The following is a 20,403-nucleotide window of genomic DNA, read 5'->3' as shown; positions in this document are numbered from 1 at the left end:
CCGATCAGGCAGACTCCACAAATCAGGAAATACCCACAGGACCATGAGAGGTTGTTTGTAGTTACTGTAGTTCTACATCTCCTTTTATCTGACTCACAATTTTGCTCTTCTTAAATACTGTGCTGAAAATCAGCATCCCTCAGGTGATTATAAAGTGCTTTAAATTCTATTTAGGCCACCTGTCATTTCCTTACTAGCTAGCCACACCGACCGAATGTCAGCCTCTTAACTTTTGGTGAAGACGCACTTGGCCTTCGGTAAATTGCTGTTACTTTTACCCTTTCCGCAGGCTCTCCTTGGTCTGTGTGAGGAGACGCATGGGTTCTCTGGCCACGGAAGGTTGTGGCTGTGTCTTCCGTGCCTCTTGGTTGGTTAGAAGACATTGCTTATTGGAATTACAGATTTTCCATTCACCAATGAAACTGTGTCTGTCAAGTTAACATGGCCTGTGCCCCCACCCCCGCACACACTCCTCCACAGGCTGTAAATTGGACTCCCAATCCTTGCTCAGCACTTTACACTCGTGTGGCTCTGCGGATTCCCTAGAATAAGCTCAAGCTCTGAGTCTAAATCCCTAAGGGAGGACATCAAAGTGCCTCCAGGTTTGAAGATTTCTTAAACCATGATGTAGCCACGTGTGTTTCATCTTTCCGGGGGAGAATCTGCGGCCCATGGTAGCTCAGGGGATCTTTGGGAGGAGGCAGACGTCAAAGCCAGACTTTGTGCAGAGAGCAAACCCGGTGCAGCAGGTGCGCCTCCTCCTCGAGCGGCTCCGTGTGCCGCGAAGCAGAGCTGCTCAGAAAGCCCCGAGCTTCTCTGCCGGGTCGCGCTGCAGAATTTCAGTTTCTAAAAACCACTCAGTGTACCTTCGGTTTTTTAACGACGCTTGGCTAGTCTGGAGCGTTGGAAGTTTATTTCCAAACACAGCCGACTCTGGTCACATTAGTCCGGGGGTCGCGTGGGCATCTACCTGGGGTGACTGCGAAGGCCCCTTTTTTGGCCCCTTTGAGGGCCTACACCTGGCTCTAGCTGCCTCTTGGTTCAGGACACTGAAGATGAGCCCGGGTCCATGACGCTTCCGACCCCAGTGAGAGCACCAGTGGGATGCTGCGTCGTCCATCTGCCCACGGCCTGGCCCCCACTGGCACCAGAGGCCCACGCGGCTTGGGGCCTGGCTCCTGGGCTTCGGAGCGGCTGCCCTCATAACTGTTGTCCCCAAAATATGATGCTAAGAAACAAAAAACATGTTATCTGCAGCTGCCTCCCACCCCCACACACCTGCCGCACCGTGTGGAGATAAAACTGAGAACTAGGTGCACTTTTGTCCTTTCAAAGTACAGCACCTAAACAGAGGAGGAGGGGAAGAAGTGCTGAGAGACAAAGGCCTGCGGATAGAGAATTCTCGAATATACAAATATGCCCACAACTATACATACATGGAGTCTTAAAAGATATATAAGTAAGAATGTTTAAATTTGTACATATGTGTGTTTTCAGGAAAAATTACGTATTATATTTTCATATATTGTAAATTTACATATTATATAATTTATTATAGTATTCTATTTTAGTGTTATATATTCTATTTTAATATATTAATCTATTCTATTATCCTAGTCTGTTTTTAAATATATTAAAATATATTTAACTTTTTAAATAATGTCTGGGTTCTTCATATTGTTCAACAGCTTTTTGCTTTTTTGATTTGACAAAGGATTAGGAAGCCACGTCTCTGTCAGTCCATGCAACTGTGGCTCCTTCTGATGGCCCTGGTCTCGCTGGCAGGACTCACACGGGAATCATTACAAAGCATCCTGATACAGATGGGCCACTGTTGACCATGACCATGATTGTCTTAGTGAGGAGTATTTAGTGTCTCCTTTTTCTTTTCTGTAACATATATCACTGAAACAGACTTTTTCTACATTTATGTCTAAGTACTTTGGGATTTTTTCGTTTGCTTGATTTTTTGTTTTGTTTTGTTTTGTTTTTGAGACAGAGTCTCGCTCTGTCACCCAGGATAGAGTGCAGTGGTGCGATCTTGGCTCACTGCAACCTCCACCTCCCAGGTTCAAGCGATTCTCCTGCCTCGGCCTCCTGAGTAGCTGGGATTACAGGCGTGCGCCACCCCGCCTGGCTAATTTTTGTATTTTTAATAGAGACAGGGCTTCACCATGTTGGTTAGGCTGGTCGTGAACTCCTGACCTCGTGATCTGCCCACCTCAGCCTCCCAAAGTGCTGAGATTACAGGTCTGATCCACCGCACCCAGCCTGTTTTATTTTTTATTTCTGTAAATTTCAGAGGTACAGATGTAGTTTTGTTCATGGGTAGAGTACATAGTGGTGAGGGCTGGTCTTTTAGTGTAACCATCACCTGAGGAGTGTTCATTTTACCCATTAAGTAATTTCTCATCCCTCACCTTCTCCCACCCTTCCACGTCTCCATTCTCTATCCCACCACACTCGACATCCACATGCAGACATTATTTAGCAATTTAGCACCCACTTATGAGTGAGAACATGCGATGTTTGACTTTCCACGTGTGAGTTGTTTCACTTAAAATAATGGCCTTCTTTTCCATCCATGTTGCTGCAAAAGACATGATTTCATTCTTTTTTATGACTAAATAGTATTCCATTGTGTATATGTACCACATTTTGTTTACCCAATCACCTGTTGATGGACACTTAGGTTGATTCCATGACTTTGCAATTGTGAATAGTGCTGCAGTAAGCTTCCAAGTGCGGGTATCTTTTTGAGACAATGATTTCTCTTCCTTTGGGCAATGCCCAGCAGTGGGATTGCTGCATCAAATATAGTTCCATTTAGTTCTTTGAGAAATTTCCGTACTGTTTTTCATGGAGGTTGTACTAATTTACATTCCCACCACCTTTCACCACATCCTCACCAACATCTGTTATTTTTTTGACTTTTTAGTAATAGCCATTCTGACTGATGTAAGGTGATATCTCATTGTGGTTTTCATTTGTATTTATCTGATGATTAGCGATCTTGAGCATTTTTTATATGCTGTTTGGCCATCTGTATGTCTTCTTTTGAAAAATGTCTATTTATGTCCTCTGGTCAATTTTTAATGGGGTTATTTGTTTTGTTGTTGTTGTTGAGTTGTTTGAGTTCCTTATAAATTCTAGATATTACTCCCCTGTCAGTTGCATAGTTTGCAAATATGTTCTCCCATTCTGCAGGTTGTCTGTTCATTCTGTTGATGATTTCTTATGCTGGTCTTAAAGCCTTTTTTTTTTTGTGATGGAGTCTCACTCTGTCGCCCAGGCTGGAGTGCAGTGACGCCATCTTGGCTCACTGCAACCTCCGCCTCCCGGGTTCATGCAATTCTCCTGCCTCAGCCTCCCAAGCAGCTGGGATTACAGGCGTACACCACCACACCTGGCTAATTTTTTTTGTATTTTTAGTAGAGATGGGGTTTCACTATGTTGGCCAGACTGGTCTCGAACTCCTGACCTAGTGATCCGCCTGCCTCAGCCTCCCAAAGTGCTGGGATTACAGGTGTGAGCCACTGCACCCAGCCCTTAAAAGACTTTTGAAGTCTTGCGCTAGACCCATGTCCTAAAGAGTTTTCTCTAGGATTTATTCTAGTATTTTCATTGTTTCAGGTCTTTCATCACTTAAGTCTTTAATCTCTTAGTTGATTTTTGTATATGGTGAGACATAGCGGTCCAGTTTCATTCTTTTGCTTATGACGAACTAATTTTCCTGGTATCATTTATTGAAAAGAGTGTCTTTTCCCCACAAAGTTTTTGTTGACTTTGCATGTGGCTTTATTTTTGGGTTTTCTATTCTGTTCCGTTAATCTGTGTGTCTATGTTTATACCAGTACCATGCTATTTTAGTTACTATCTCCTTGTGATATAATTGAAGTCAGGTAATGTGATGCTTCTAGTTCTAGCTTTGTTCCTTTTGCTTAAAATTGCTTTGGCTATTCAGGCTCTTTGTTGGTTCCATGTTAACTTTAGGATTGTTTTTTTTAATTCTGTGAAAAATGACGTTGGTTTTTTGATAGAGATTGCATTGAATCTGTAGATTGCTTTGGGTGATATGTTCATTTTGATGATATTAATTCTTCTGATTCATGAGCATGTGATGTTTTTCCATTTGTTTGTGTCATCTACAATTTGTTATTACTGTGCACTTTTGAAAGTAATTCTGTAGAATTACTTTAAAAATTTTTAATTTTGAAATTTTAAAGTTGGCTTTAAATGTTGCCAGTTGACTTTCCAAAAGATTATGCCAGTTATGCTCCCTCCTACAATTATAAGTGTCCACCCCCTAGCCAAACCCAGATGTGATTGATTTCTTTCATTTTTGTTAGTTCATTAGACAAAAGTGTTATCCTATTTAAATATGTGTATGCTTACTCCTTAGAGAGATTGGGCATCTTTTCATGCCTATGGTAGCTATCAGAATTCCTTCCTTTGAGTATTTTGCTCTTTTCTCATTGATCTCTGGGAGCTTTCGGGCAATAGAGAGTTTAACCTCTCATCTGTTATGTATGATGCAGATTTTTTTTCCCCACGAGGGATTTATCCTTTTGTTTTTCTTAATGATAAACTTGAAATGGGATCAATCTCACAGCAGTCATGCTTTTGAACACAGATCTTACAGAGATCAGAAAAATCTTAATGGAAGGGAATTACTCCTTTCGTACTATGCCTTGCTGTGGACAGGAGAAACGTTGCCCAAATGTCCTTGAAGAGCAGAGCACGTGCACAGCACACATGCAGTTATGCAGCTGTGGGCACAGGGGTGGGACCTGTCGAACCTAGAGACCAGAAGCTAAGGATACAGGATTCATGTTCACTGACAATTCCATCCTGAGGTCATTGGTGCCTTCTTAACTGAGTCTGGAGTGGGTAGGGGTGGAGGAGTGTGGTCAAGAATATAGAGTAAATTCAGAAGTTAGCAAACTAACAGATGCCATCAATGATAATCCTAAAGTTTTTGTTCTGGGTATTTTTGCCATTTAAAAATCAAACCATTAGCACAACCCAAAAGAATGTAGTTTCATCTGGTTCAGCATTTCTACATGTCTGTTTTACCTTTTCCTCCACCACAGGCATACACCACGTGCACACACACACACACACACACGGACTTGCACACACATACCACATGCACACACACACTATCACTTCACCCCAGGGTCACCCAGCTTTCGTGGCATCTGAACTCTGCCCCTGTCACCTACAGACTCTCCTGGTGTCCCCCCGAGTGCAAACGCTCATCACCTGTTTAGAGGATTCAGCTTTGTGGCCTCAAGCCTGATCCAGGAGCCCTCACAGCAAGATCTGCACAAAGTCCCAGTTCACCCAATCGTGCAGGTAACTGTGTTTGCCTGCAGTGGGTTGGGGGTAAGAGGGCACTTGGATGATGGGTGACTCTGGTGTTCCCTGTGGCCTCAGTCACCCGGGGGTTGGGTGCTTAGGATGGGTGGACTTTAATCACCAATTCTTCTTCCCTCACACTTCCCATTGTTCTGAGTGTCTGCCATGGTGGTCCCTCGTGGTGGTCCCCATGATGATCTCACGTGGTGCTCCTTCATGTGGTTCCTGTGATGGTCTCACATTGTGGGCCCCCATGGTGGTCTCCAGTGGTGGTCCCTGTGACGGTCCCCATGGATACTCCCATGGTGGCCTCCTGTGGTGGTCCCCATGGTGGTGTCCTGTGGTGGTCCCCATGGTGTTCCCTGGGGTGGTCCCCTGTGGTGGTCTCCATGGTGGTCTCCCAGGGTGGTCCCTGGGGTGGTCCCTGTGGTGGTCTCCCATGGATATTCCCCATGGTGGCCTCCTGTGTTGGTCCTCATGGTGGTCCCTTGGGTGGTCCCCTGTGGTGGTCCCCATGGTGTTCCCTGGGGTGGTCCCTCTGGTGGTCCCCATGGTGGTCTCCCAGGGTGGTCCCTGGGGTGGTAGCCATGGTGGTCCTCATGGTGGTTCCTGTGGTGGTCCCCATGGTGGTCCCTGTGGTGGTCCCTGTGGTGATCTCCTGTGGTGGTCCCTGTCATGGTCCCCATGCTGGTGCCTAGGGTGGCCTCCCATGGTGGTCCCTGTGGTGGTCCCCCTGGTGGTCCCTATGGTGGTCCCCGTGTTGGTCCCCTGGTGGTACCCGTGATGGTCTCCTATGGTGGTCCCTGTGGTGGTTCCCATGGTGGTTCCTGTGGTGGTCCCTAGGGTAGCCTCCCATGGTGATCCCTGTTGTGGTGGTCCCCGTGGTGGTCTCCCTGGTGGTCCCTGTGGTGGTTCCCATGGTGGTCCCTGTGTTGGTCTCCATGGTGGTCCCCATGGTGGTTCCCCGGTGGTACCTGTGATGGTCTCCTACGGTGGTCCCTGTGGTGGTTCCCATGGTGGCTCCTGTGGTGGTCCCTTAGGTGACATCCATGGTGGTTCCCATGGCGGTCCCTGTGGTGGTCTCCATGGTGGTCCCTGTAGTGGTTCCCTTGGTGGTCCCTGTGGTAGTCTCTCATGGTGGTTCCCATGGCGGTCCCTGTGGTGGTCTCCATGGTGGTCCCTGTAGTGGTTCCTGTGGTGGTCCCTGTGGTAGTCTGTCATGGTGGTTCCCATGGTGGTCCTCGTGGTTGTCCCATGGTGGTCCCCGTGGTGGTTCCCATGGTGGTCCTCGTGGTTGTCCCGTGGTGGTCCCCGTGGTGGTTCCCATGGTGGTCCCCGTGGTGGTTCCCATGGTGGTCCCTGTAATGGTCTCCATGGTGGTATTCCATGGTGTTCTGAGCCCTTGCTCCTACCCTACTTGGCATTCGTCTTAAAGAGGGAAGGTAAAGCCCTGGGAAGAATGTCACCATGGTGTCTATGGCCAGAGACTGGAGCATCTTCACTGTGTGGAGCCCAGCCAGGACCCTAGGGTAGCAGTTTAATTTGTGGGCATCATTTTCCCATGATGAAATGGAATCTTTGGGAGGTCTTTGGAAGGTGGTATTTTTATAATGAGTTTCCCACCTAATAAATGTAACCAGAATACAGAGAATTCTAAGGGATTAAACTTAATTCTAATTATGATTAAACTTATTTAAGAATGAAATCCGGGTAAGTTGAATGGCATTGGATTTCCATCCTATTTCCTTCCCTGTGGCCTTTGGAGAAATACAGGTGTGTAAAGTGGACGTTGTCATGACAGTGCAGGCTGCCATGGTGGCTTTCTGTCTTAGTTAAGAGCGGGTGGGTGGGGCTGCTGCATGCAGGTCAGAGCAGGCTGTGACTTGGACACCATGGAGTCAGATTTCCGATGAGATGTTTCCATCCAGAGTCTTGCTCTGCACGCAGGCATTGGAGCCACACACCCAGCAGCTGCCAGCACTTCCTTTTCACTTTCACATTCTCCTGCTCTCAGATCTTTGCGAGAAACATACCAGCTACCAGCCAGTGGACACAGAACGGCCTGGTGTCTCAAAGTTAAGAGTCATAGCCCAAGGAATCAGAGAAGTTGGCATTTAGGTCAAGAACATCACTAAGTAGCTCTGCAGCCTTGGGCAGGGGGACCCACGAGCTCCCAGGCTTCCACACACTGAGTTCACAGTCGGCGCCTCTCTTTGCCCCACATTCTGTGTGCGTGTAGCTGCACCGTCCCCTCGTGTGAGGGTTCCGACAACTCTTCTTCTCTTGGTCCCTCTGCAGCAGTTACACGGGAACAACATCCACTTCACCGATGGCTACGAGATCAAGGAGGACATCGGGGTGGGCTCCTACTCAGTGTGCAAGCGATGTGTGCATAAAGCCACGGACACCGAGTATGCCGTGAAGGTAAGGCAGGCCTGCTGAGTGAGCAGGGCGCTGTGTGAGTGCAGCCTGTGGGAGCATGTACAGCACATGGGAGCATGGAGCATAGGAGCACAGCATATGTGCTCACGTGCTCAGCTGTGCAGTGACTCCAGCAGGGACACCTGAGCCTGAGTGAACATTCTCTCTCTCCATTTGCCATTTTCCAAGCTCTGATATGATGGAGTTCAGTTTGCTTTGATATGAGGTCACCCATTAAAAGGTAGTTTTGCAAATCATGAATATTTTCAGTCATATGCACCACGTAGGGACTGAGCACCTTTCGTAGCTTTGTGTATGACATACACCAAGAGCAAAAGTTTTGGGGCCCCAGTATTTTGAGAAAATAGAATTGGGGGACAGGTATAGAATTTGGCAAGGAAAGGAAGGAAGGAAAAAAGGGAGAGAGGAAGAAAATACTCAAAGAAATAAATAAGCTTGTATTACTTACAACAAACTTTGGCAAAGAGCTAATGGTTTTACTCCCAACAGTCAAGAACAGTATAGAGAAACAATTCTTTATAACCCAATTTGGCAATCTCTACATAGTAACTTTAGCTTCTGTAATTGTTGCTGCTTAAATATTTGATCTGGGAATCCAGAATACCAGTTTCTAGAGATTTTTGGTTAGTAAAATGTGGATTAAAGGTAAAGCTTCCTGCTAAAATCAGAATGAAATTTATGTTAAAAAAAGATACATTGTACATCCTCTCCAAAAGACAGCAAGAGACACTTGAAACTCTGCCCCTTTCCAGTGGAGCCGAACCCCAGGCTGTCGCAGAGCGAGGTCCCAGCCTGTGTTGCCATCATGACCAGGACCCTCCCGGCTTATTCCCAGACACGTCTGTAGCACACGGTGCTACGCTTGCCCTTCAAAGAACATCTGCCCAGCCAGCAAGTCGTGTAAAAAGAGTAATTTTCATCAACTGTGATTCTCCTACACTCTGAAGAGATTGTTCAAAATAATGACAATGTTGAGACGACCCAGTTCCATCCTCATTTGCCCAGAGCTCCACTGACATTTTGTGAAAACAGGTATTTCAAAAGGGTAGATCCTCAAGCATGGCCTGGGATCCTCAAGCATATTCACTGGGAACGTCTACCGTGTTTCTTGCACTGGGAAAATGCTTTGCTGTCACAGAAGACGCCAGCCGAAAAAAAAATCTCAGGTCCCTTGATTTTGTTTGGGTCAAGAATTTATGGATTATTGACAAATTTATCTTGAATTTCTCAAACAAAAAAAGAAAGTTTAAATATGGAGAAATAATCAATTTGTGATTTGCTCTGATACCATCTCTGTGTTTAGTCTGCCCAGAGTCTTGAACACATCCAGGAAGGGTGAATGGAAGGAAATAGATCATGATTTACAGTTCCTGGAACTGTAATTGGGTGGAGACTGCAGCGAGGGTTACTCTCATGGTAGAATGTCCACCTGTGGTGTGAAGAGCAGGAGAAAACCAAGTTTTGTTATGAAGTGGTTGCCTCTGCAGCCTGGGGCACGTAGGCTTCATGCGTTTCTAGGATTTGGATTGTTGAGATTGGTTTGTCCTGCTCCTCCATCCCACTGGGAGAGTTTTTTAAAGGAGCACTTAGATGGGCGCCTACCATCTGCATACCCAGGTGCCGTTCCTGTGTCCAGATGTTCCAGTGGTGAAGAGCAGACCTGTATTCTGCCTTAGACAAGAGAATTTCACTTGTACTTTGAAACGTATTTCACATGTGCTTCGTAAGCCTGCATAGGCTCCTTGGAAGTTTTTTCTGCCTGAGTCATTGCTCACAGGATTTCTTTAGACTGTTTATCAGGTGACAGACAGCAATCCCAGAAACAATCACTGCTTCCCAGTGAGCTCAAAGAAACGAGCCTATGGTTTGGTCAGCCCAGCAGCCGCGGTGCCCTTCCAGAAACAGCCTGCGGATCAGCCCCCATTTTGTGCCTCTGCAAGTAAATCCCCCAGTGACGAGGCGATGGTGTGTTTTCTCCTAATATTCCCATATCCAGCTCTTATATGGACACTGTCTGAATTCAGCTTTGTTACACAGCTTAAACTCAGTCCGTCAGTCCTCAAAGATCTTGTTGAGGTCAAACTCTGTGGAATTTCAGCAACAGCTCTCGGGGAGAGAAGCCAGGCACTGTGGCTCTGGCCGATGGTAGAAGAAAGAGCCCGGTCTTCCCGTTTCTCTTTCACAAACCCTGAAGTTCCCTGGACAAAGTTGGCCAGCAGACATGGCAGGGATTTCCCTTGTCCCTTCTGAGACTACAGTGGGTAATAATGTGTAGTCTGGAAGATGCATAAATTAACCAAGCACGGGAAGGTGCAGCCCCATGAACGGCCCGGGACTTTTTAGAGAGATGTGGCTCGTGGTCCAGAAGGCTCCTGTGACCAGAGCCACTTCAGAAGCACGTTTCAGCCGGTCAAGGGAGCGGTGACAACAAGTTCAATTATCTGCAGGTAGACACGGTTGTTTGGATTTCCTTCCAAGATGGACGAATTGGCATTTCTGTGCAACGAGCTTGTTATTTAGAATGGGTCCACTTGTTACCAAAACTGCTTTGACCCAGTGCAGAGCACTGTGCGGTTTTGTTTTCAGCATTTCCAGGTGGAATGTAGTTGAAATACTTTTGGCCTTTGTCTGTATCTGCTGACTTGTTCATGAGAAGCAGCATCCCCACCTATTGATGGACTAAGAAACAGCAAAGTTCGGTGACTTCTAACATGACCCAGAACTAAGCATGTGGCAGCTGATTATCTGACGTGTGAGTTGGATGTCAGCTCAGCAGATGTCCAGCCGAGATTGTCACTAGAATCCGGCTTTACCACTCCCAGTTGCCGCTTGAGCCGTATACAATCCCACCTACCCCTGGCTCATGGATAAAAATGGGGTCTGCTTCAGAAGCAGTCCCGTCACAGCCAGACAGGGCATCCTCCCATTCAATGGCAGGGATGACCCAGAAATGTCCCCACCGAGTAATGACAGAAAGAGAAATGCAGCAATCTTTAGTAAGCAATGAGGAGAGTGACCAGAATCGATGGATTCTGCCCAGGGCAGTCATATTCATTTGGGGTAACTGTGGCCCCCAGGGGACACTGGCAATGTCTGGAGACTTTCTGGTTTTTCCAGCTGGGACAGGGGCTCCTGGCATTGGTGAATACGGGTCAGGGAAGCTGGTTAGATCCTGGGGTGCACAGGACAGCCCCCACAACCTGCTGCCCCAACGAAAGGTTGAGAAGCCCAGCCTCAGCATCCTTGTGGGTGAGGGCAGGTCTCATGTAGATAAAGGCCAGGGGGCTGATATGTTGGAGATGGGGATGGAGTTTTTCTTCTTCATTGAGTTTCTGGTGAGTCCTTTAGCAACGGGATGATGATCGACCAACAGCTCAGTGTTCCCCACGTGCTGCAGGGCAGCCCCCCACCCCCACCCCACTGTGACCGGGCCGTGACTTAAAGTGCAGGTCCTTCTGAGAGGAGAGTGGGGCCAGCTCTTCACCTCTATGAAGGTCAGGTATGGAGGTTCATAGTGAGTATGGAATCATAGTACTTCTCACATTCTTAGAATATCATTATATTTTGCTTTAAGTTATTTCTGCATTTTTGCAGGTTTCTAATTTTGCCACCATAATTACCCTGAATAACGTAAACTACATTTAAGGTTCTACATAAACCAGTTTACCTGAGTAAATCAAACGACAAGGTTGTTCAATTTGCATTTATTTTCAGCTGCATTTTTAACTTGAGTCCCTGCTATATGCTGGGTACTGTGTCAAAGGTTGTGGGAAGTGACAGCTAGAATCGGTCCTAAAATTAGGACTAAAATTAAGACCAATTCTAGCTATCGCAGTCTCCAACACAGTGCCCAGCTGAGAGCAGGGGCTCAATTCACGTGGGCTGAATGACAACCTGGATTCCCAGGCTTGTCCCTCCCTCTCGACTTCGGCAAACAACACTAGAACGTCCAAGATCCTTCACTGGGGCAGTCCAGCCTCGGGCGGGAAGACACTGACCCTCTTCCTTCTCACGCGCACGGCACTGTTTCAGGCTGGACTTGATGCAGCGCATTCTGCCGGTGCCCCCAGCCAGTGCTCTGATGGTTGAATGAGAAAAGCTATTATGTTCCCTCAGCGCTTCCTCTTCCTTTTATCAGACACGTTGTAGATGAACAGATGTGCCCTACTTTCTAATAACTACAAGCCATTTTATTGGGACAAAACAGCTAAGTAATCTAATGTAAAACTAAAGTCCGCCTTTGTTTTTATAACCAACCCAGGGAGACTAGTGGTGGGCGATGAAGTTGTATAGGGCTTCAAAATAGCATGACGGATGGCTGCATTGCTGTCTGCACATTAGGGCACCCTTCATTTAAAATAAGATTAAAACAGAAGTAACTATTAAGTGTTGGAGGTAATCGTGATCCAGGAGGATTAAAAGGAAGGGGAGAGGTGTATTTGAAAGAAAAAATAATATTCCTATTCCATCAAAGATGCTGTATTCACTTTATAAGAATTGAGAGAGAGAATTATTTGTTTTTATTTTATTCTTAGGACTTTGTTGCTTAACATAATTAGGTACATATTCTAGATAGTGCTGATTTGTATAAATGGAAGGATTCCTGGCATTATATTGGTGGGGGAATATGTAAATATATACAGTTGGCCCTTGAACAACACGGGGTTGAATTGTGAGGATCCACGTATGCAGATTTTTTTCAGTAAATATACTGGAAAATTTTTTAGAGATTTGTTACAATTTGAAGAAACTCACAGACAAACCACATAGCCTAGAAATATTTAAAAAGTTAAGAAAATGGTATGTCAGGATGCATAAAATATACATAGATGCTAGTCTATTTTATCATTTTCTACTATAAAATATACACAGATTTATTATAAAAACTTAAAATGTATCAAAATTTATGTGCTCAAGCATAGACCATACGTGGCGCCATTTGCAGTTGAGATAAATGTAAACAAACATAGATTCAGCATTAAATCATAGCTGCATCAAATTGACTGTGGCGAATACGGCACTACCGTAAGAATTTCACAGCAGCCTTCCATTGCTGCTGTAGTAAGCTCAGGTGTTGGAAGGATCCGCTTTAAACGTCCTGTGACACTCATCGTCTCCATGTGAGGAGTCTGTCTCTCCAGGGAATTGGGAATAGCAGTAAAAAATGGTATCTTGTGGTTCTCACATATTTTTCACCCTGTTTAGTGCAGTTCCATAAACCTTGAATAACACCATAGAACCACTAAGAAGTCCCGTGCCACTAGGGACGCTGTGAGTGCTCCCAAGAGGCAGAGAAAAGTCATCACATGACCCAAAAAACAAAAGTTGAATTGCATGATACGTACCCCAGGTTGAGGTCTGCAGCTGTGAGTGCCCCCCTTTTCAGACAGACGATCCATCTTGTGAACAGATGGCATAAACTCACTATATCCATAAATACAGTCCCATACACTAAATGTATTTTCTCTTATGATTTGCTTAGTAACATTTTCTTTCCTCTAGATCGTATTATTACAGAATTATATACTGTATTCTTAATACAGTATATAATTGTATAATTATTCTTAATACAGTATATAATTATACAAATACAAAATATGTGTTAATGGACTGTTTATGTTACTGGTAAAGCTTTAAGTCAACAGTAGGACATGAGTTAGGTTTTGGCGAAGTCAAAAGTTATATGTGGATTTTCAACTTCTTGAGGGGTCGGTACCTCTAACCCCCATGCTGTTCAAGGGTCAACTGTCTACACATATCATAGCTAATTCACTACAGAAATGTTAGCTTGTGTCACTAGTATCTCCCCTTCTCATAAGCTTAATACACATACCTTGAGAGAGCTCTTGGCCATCTCTACTAATGACTGAAGTTTTTATTTATTATAGATGTCACAATAGGCATAAAACTACATTACATCATTCGAGTGCCAATTTTGGCACCTTGACCCTCTTTTGCAAAACACCAACGTCAGTACACATATGAAGAGGAAACTGCCCGAGAACTGAAGTTCCTGAGACCAGGAGCTGCAGGCGTTAGATAGAATATGGTGACGAGAGTTACGAGGATGACGAGAGTAAATACTTCATACTCAGTACGTGCCAAGCACTGCTATAAGCGCTCTGTATGTGTGAAGTCATTTAATCCTCACAGCATCCCACGGTGTAATTATTTTCATTATCCCCATGAGGGAACAGAAACTCAGAACGGTTCAACACATATGCGAGAAGTCGCAGCCGGTCAGTGAGAGAGCAGGTTCCCGTCCAAGCAGTCAGACCCCGAGTGCACACTCTCGACCCCTGTCCCGCAGACCCACTCGTCATAAGGCGGGGAGCCCCAGTGTTCTGTTTCAGCCAGATGCTCTATGCATCTCAGAGTACCCAAACCATGAAAGAATGAGGCAGTATTCAGAGCAGATGGGGCTGGGCAGTAAGGCTGGGCTTCAGAATAGCTGGAAAGCTCAAGTCATGGGACCTGCAAGAAAAATCCATTGTTTGATAAATAGCCAAAGTCCCTAGGCTGTAAGGGGAAGGTGTGCCAGGTACAAGTGGAGCTCCATGTAAAATCGCACCTGAGTCTCCTGGTCTTATGAGTCTGGGTGTACCCCAGTGAAAGGTCCTGCTGCCACCAAGTGGGCCATGGTTCAGCCGTGTAAGTGCTGAGTGGCAGCCGGACCACTTCCTCTAACTTCACCTCCAAAGGCACAGCGCACCTGGTTCCTCCAGCACTCAGCTGCAAGGCCCCTAGCCAGGGCCCCGGCCCCCGGCAGCTGCTCCAGCTTCCTTCCCCACAGCATTCAGGATGGTCTGCGTTCATGTAGACCTTTGTTTTCAGTCTGTGCTCCGAGGTCACTGGCAGCACTAGCCCCGGCTCCTGTGGATCACAGCCTGCTCGTCCTCAGGGCAGCGCCTGGGCTTGTTGCAGAAGCTACATCTTGAAAGAGCCCATGGCCCAACGCTGGGCGCTGCAGTGAGCCGCACGGGGCCGGAGAAGGAGAGGACTCAGGGGAGCTTGCGTTCAAGTTCACTCCAGAGGATCCAGTGCCAGGTCCTGCAAAGAATTCTAAGCCATTGAGAAAGCAGTGGATGGTTTCACCATGGGGCTTCCCAGTATCACATGGGGCGTTAGCTGCACCCGTCCTGGGGAACAGAGGTGGCTGTGCAGCTGAGTCAAACCACTGTGGCCAAACCTGGGAAGAGAGAGGTCCAGGCCAGTCCTGTCTTTAGGGATCAAAATGCATTTTTCATAGAAATCATGTGAAAATTTGAAGCAAAGAGAAACAGCAGTTGAGAGTTGAGCTATGTGAAGGAGCAACACGAACCATCTCAAGAACAGCAGTGTGCAGAGACAGGCAGAGGCTGTAGATGCCTTCACAGCCACAGCGGAAACAGAGAAAGGAGCGTTCACAGGCACAGAGGCCGGGACTAGGAGCAGTTACATAAAATAGAAAATAGAAAAGAAAGAAAGCAACATTTAGATGGACAAGGAAGGAGACTGGGCAGCTTTGGTAACAGATTGCATGACTGAGGAAAACGGTGGCATAAATTTCTCTTCCACCAGAAGAGAGAGACTCGAAGACGGGAAAATGACTGTATCGCCTGCCAGAACAGACGCTCTGTCCAGCCTGTGTCTCTGCACAGGCATTCTCTAATCAAAGAAGCTCCTCAGTGGAATTGGTTGGGCATTTGTATCTCCTCGAAACACACACTGGGAAGCTGCCTTTCTGGATGATTTAACCCTTTGCCCGTTTTCCCCAAGAATACTCACCGGCGGCACTTGCGGCTGCAGCGTTTGCCCCGAGATAACTTTGCCGCGAAATATCTCGCTTTTATTATTATTTTTGCACCGCTCTAGTATACCAACTTTGGAAACAAAGGACATCATTCTATCGATAGCATTCTGTTTTTAGTAGTGGCATTTCCATTTACAAAATATAGTCATAATCGATTGCTGATAATGTCAAATCCTAGAAAACGTAGCATTCCTGCATGGGATGTTAACTTCGTTCTCAAACAGTTGTTGGCCAAAGATTCATTTGATGAATCCAATTTTTCCAAAATAGACAATTCTGATGATTCAGATGATTCTGATATTAGTTCTGTTTAGAAATAACTCCAGTAACAGTTTTTAAATTTTATTTTCACATGGAAAATCAGATTTGTTTCAGCCTTAATGAACATGTTTATGTCAAATTAAATGAGCGCTGGCAGCGAGCGGCACTTTTGCTTTTTCGAAACGAGAAAGGCTTAATGTGATTGGCTTATGGTTTTGTTTCTCGTATGCTCAGCCCCTCCCAGCAGGCATGTGGCGGAGGACGGTCATCAGCAATAAGATGTAGCATGTGCCTTCTGCCCACTACCGGGTCCCCGAGCCCATCTCACAGGCTCCCACCCACCAGCCAAAACTTGGTTCTCAGCTCTCCCACTGCAAACCTCTCCCCAGTCTTTCAACACAGGCTAGTTTCCTATTGTTTAGGAATGCAACGCATTACCCCACATCTAGTGGCTTAAAACAACCTGAGCTTATTGTCTTCCAGCTCTGGATGTCAGAATTCTGAAATCTGTCTCACTGGGCTAAAGTCCAGTGTCCCCAAGGCTGGTTCCTTCCGCGGGCTCTGGGGGCTGAGAGTGGATACACAGCAGATGGTGGCCAGGCTGGGTGCCCAACAGAAGTCTGACCCACACCTGCAGCCAGCCCCTTTATCTACAATACATAGCTTGGGAGGCCAGCAGCTGTGTCAGGCTTGCAGGAAGCCAGATTGCTATCTCTAGTGACAGCCCAGGAAGCTGAACTATAAATTCTGTGACAGTCAGCCCCACATGGCCAGGAGTTGATGAATGACTGACAGCTTCCTAAGTTCTGTCCCTGCTTCCAAGTCAGGACCAACCAGAGAACACAAATATGCACCCAAAGCCCACAGGATGCCCTGATTTTAGTTCCCCGCCTCCATCTTTTGCAGCCAGCAGCCCCCCTCACCCACATCATCTTCCCTATGGCACGTTCCCCCTGCATGGGTTGTTCACTGTCTGTGTGCACGGCCCTGTGAGGGCATCCACTCCAGGGCAACAAAGGCTTTGCTTTTGCTGTAGTTCCAGCACCTCAACAAAGTCGGGCACATGGCAGGAGCTCACTCAATTTCAGCACACAATGAAGGGGCTCCTTATCTTCATTTAGCATAAATATTTGGTAGTGAAAGGCTAAGTGTTGATTAAAAGAAAAATATATGGCCGGGCATGGTGGCTCATGCCTGTAATCCCAGCACATTGAAAGGCCAAGGCAGTTGGATCACCTGAGGTCAGGAGTTCAAGACCAGCCTGGCCAACATGGTGAAGCCCCGTCTCTACTAAAAATACAAAAATTAGCCAGGCATGGTGGTGCGTGCCTGTAATCCGAGCTACTCAGGAGGCTGAGGCAGGAGAATCATCTGAACCTGGGAGGCAGAAGTTGCAGTGAGCCGAGATTGTGCCACTGCACTCCAGCCTGGGCGACAGAGAGAGACTCCATCTCAAATAATTAATTAATTAATTAATTAAAAATAAAGACAAGAAAAAATATGAATCAGGAGCTTTCCTTCAAATTCAAATTTTTAAAATCGGGGTTTATAATATAATTGTTCAACAGAGCACTTCGTGCCTTTGGAATCCATTTCTTTCTGCAGCAATCCCCTTGTTCAGGAAGCTGGTTACTTTTTTCATTCATTGAGAATTTTTTTTTTTTAACTGGACGCTTTTACTGCAACAGACGCAGGGCAAGGTGAGAACACAAACCTGCTCCAGGGAGCTCACAGCTTAGCCATTTAGGAATTGTGTCAATGACAGAACCAGAAACTATACCAAAAAGTGGAGTGCATCTCCGGAATCTGAAATTAAATGAGCTTTACAGTTGGTTTGGCTCTTTCTCTTGGCCTGTTGTATCTTCAAACACATGGTACCAATATACGTGCCTGTTCACTGACTGTTCCACTTGTAAATTTCCCTTCAATTGTCTGAAAGCTCGTGCAGGAGAAGAAGACCGCACAAGCTCAGTGGGGCTGGGTTTTCCTAGAAAGAAGCACATGAGTTAAGATGCAGCTACTCTCCCTTTTCGGTAGCAAATTTTTGTTGTTATGGTATTGAAAGTACCTTAGTTTGCTTTAGCAACAGAATCTGATAAGAAATAAAGTGAGATCCTTAGAACTGTGCACGAATATGTGTCACCCAGCTGTTAACTGTAGTGACGCGGCGTGACCACACAGGCCTGAAGCGCGGGCCAGCCTTCCTGAGGAGGCTCCAGTCTGTACTCACGTGAGACCGTTGAAAAGAACGTGGTGTTTCTGTGCCCATCTTCACACTGTGTGTGTAATTTGCCAACCAAAAAAAGAAACGGAATTAAGACAGATGTTTGGCATGAATAGAGCTTATTTTTAGAAGGAGAACTGATGAGCTTGGAAATTTTAACTTTTTCTACCAGGATAAAACAGGAGTTCTTTCTCTCTGTCATTAGTTTAAATTAATTTTACAGGAGAAGGTGTCTGTTAAATTTTACAAATAATTACATGCTCTCCTACTTTTGTGTCGAATACGATACTGATCCTTTCGGCAAGTCAAGGGAAAAGGCCTGCCTAGTGGGAGTGTTCTGCAAGCCTGTGAGCTCATGCCACTGCCCGCGTAGTTACTGCCTCAAAGCCATCTAGTCAGGTTGCTGAGTGCCTCGGGAGACGGTGGAGAGAGACTGATGGAGAGAGACAAGAAAGACAGGGAAGGTAGAGAAACGCAAAGACCAGAAAGGTGTATCGAGAGCGGTGAAGTCTCCTGTTGCTTATCAAGAGCAGCGAAGTCTCCTGTTGTCGCCTTCGGCCAGCAGGAATGGCAGTGTTTGTTTGGCACATGGCCGCATGTGTCCCAGCTCAGGAAGATCATGGTGGTGTGCCATCCATGTTGAACCCAGAATTGCTTCGTGGATATTCAGACACCTTGACTCAGCATCTCTAAGGAAGGTGGAAATATTCAGCCTGCTCGGTGGCAACACCATGGAAAGTTTATCTACCGGCTGTGGTGGGTGGCCAACCCCTGGAGAATGCCTTTCTCTGGAGTTTGTAGGAGTCCTTTCTAACCAGCTGTTGCCAGATGAGAAAAAGAAAGCTGAGCGAGCTTGTCCCCCGCCCCACGACACCACTCCTACTCCGTGGCGCGTCAGTATTATTTGAGCATCAGCCTGGAGGGTAGGCCTTGTTCATCACCACGCTTGCTGAGAAGGCCTCCCTGTTTTGTTGCATAATAAAGATTATAAAACAATATTATTCTCAGAATGAGGAACGCCATCCACCAGAGCTTGCTCTAATAAGAGTGAGACCAACACGGTCAACCCCAAGAAACCGACCCCATAGAGAAGAAATGCGCTGGCAGGCACTTGGGGCCCACTCCCTGGTGCTCCTAAACAGTGCGTCCAAACCCTGGCTGCCCGCAGCAGATCCAGGTCATGTACTCCAGGACTGTAGCCACACCTCACTGCCCACTCCTGGGTTAGCACTCTCCAGCCTTACCTTGCTCAAATAGCTCACCCTCCATGCAAAAATAAAAACAAAAGCAAAAAAAAAATTTTTTTTTTCAGAAAAAGTTACAGGGAAAAGCAGCCAGCACTTCCTGACAGCATCCGGGACGGAAACGCTGGGTCAGAACTGCCTTGCCACTTCGTCTCAGAGCCTTGTCTGCACAGGCTTGATTTGGATTAATTCTCCCGGGTCAGGGGAAGGCAGGAGCCCAGGAGGGTCGTGTGAGAACCTATTCCCGCCATGACTCCCTTCCAGGACGTGCCCTATAATCCCAGCTACTCGGGAGGCTGAGGCAGGAGAGACCCCAGTCTGTGGGACTTCCCTTCCAGGACGGGGAGCGCCATTTCCCATGCAAACCCACCCTCCTCGCTGCCCTGTGCCTCAGAGGCTGGGAGGCCAGGAGGCAAGGAAGCCAGGAGGCTGACTGTTAGGGACCACTTCCATGCCTCTGGCCCCTGGCCACTTCTGCTAGTGCGAGACAGACACCACAGGACAAGGGTGGGAAGAGAAGTGTTGGGCCAAGGCCTTTCTGCCCACAGCCCCTGTCAGGGCGCACCTTCCCACCCCGTGCAGCCCCTTCTGGTCCTGTGACTGACCCTGCGCAGCTCTTTGGCATTGAGAGCCAGGACTGCCCCCAAGGCATCACACTGTGCCTTGCTGACTGGCCAGTGACCCTCCAGCCACTCTACTCCTTTGCAAACGATCCTTTAATTAAGGCCTCTGGGTTGACCCAGTTGGTGTGACATCTGAGGTTTTTGTTTTTTTTTTCTGGGGCTTTGACTGAAACACGCTCTACTGCTGACGTTAGTTTTGAACATCACACTGCTTCATGGCACGGACTCGCAGTGAGGATTCAGAGACAGGACCGAAAGCAGCATTTCAGGGCTGTAAACGTGGCAGGTCACAGCTGCTTGGTCCCTTGCCTGGCGGCGTCAGGGTAATTCTAGTTTATCTCTGTAATAGGAATAACTCACTTGTACCAAGTGCTTTCTATGTACCAGGGAGAGTATGAAGGGATCGATTCGTATTAATTTGTTGAATCTTAACAGTGCGCCAGAGGAGTGCCTGGT

The 20,403-nt window shown here is 46.7% G+C and overlaps 1 protein-coding gene across 9 annotated transcripts in view; it reads left to right on the top strand.

The window, feature by feature from the left end:
• Nucleotides 1–20,403, top strand: part of RPS6KA2 (ribosomal protein S6 kinase A2) — a 497,623-nt gene that overhangs the window by 450,019 nt on the left and 27,201 nt on the right. For all 9 annotated transcript variants that reach the window (XM_057302622.2, XM_063605534.1, XM_008973620.5 and 6 more), the window contains 2 exons: nt 5,228–5,358; nt 7,660–7,785. In XM_057302622.2, the coding sequence (XP_057158605.1) occupies nt 5,228–5,358; nt 7,660–7,785 (257 nt within the window). The remainder of the gene's footprint in view (nt 1–5,227; nt 5,359–7,659; nt 7,786–20,403) is intronic.

Source organism: Pan paniscus, chromosome 5, assembly GCF_029289425.2.
Source record: "Pan paniscus chromosome 5, NHGRI_mPanPan1-v2.0_pri, whole genome shotgun sequence".
Classification (NCBI taxonomy): Eukaryota; Metazoa; Chordata; class Mammalia; order Primates; family Hominidae; genus Pan; species Pan paniscus.
This window is presented reverse-complemented; position numbering and strand designations above follow the sequence as displayed.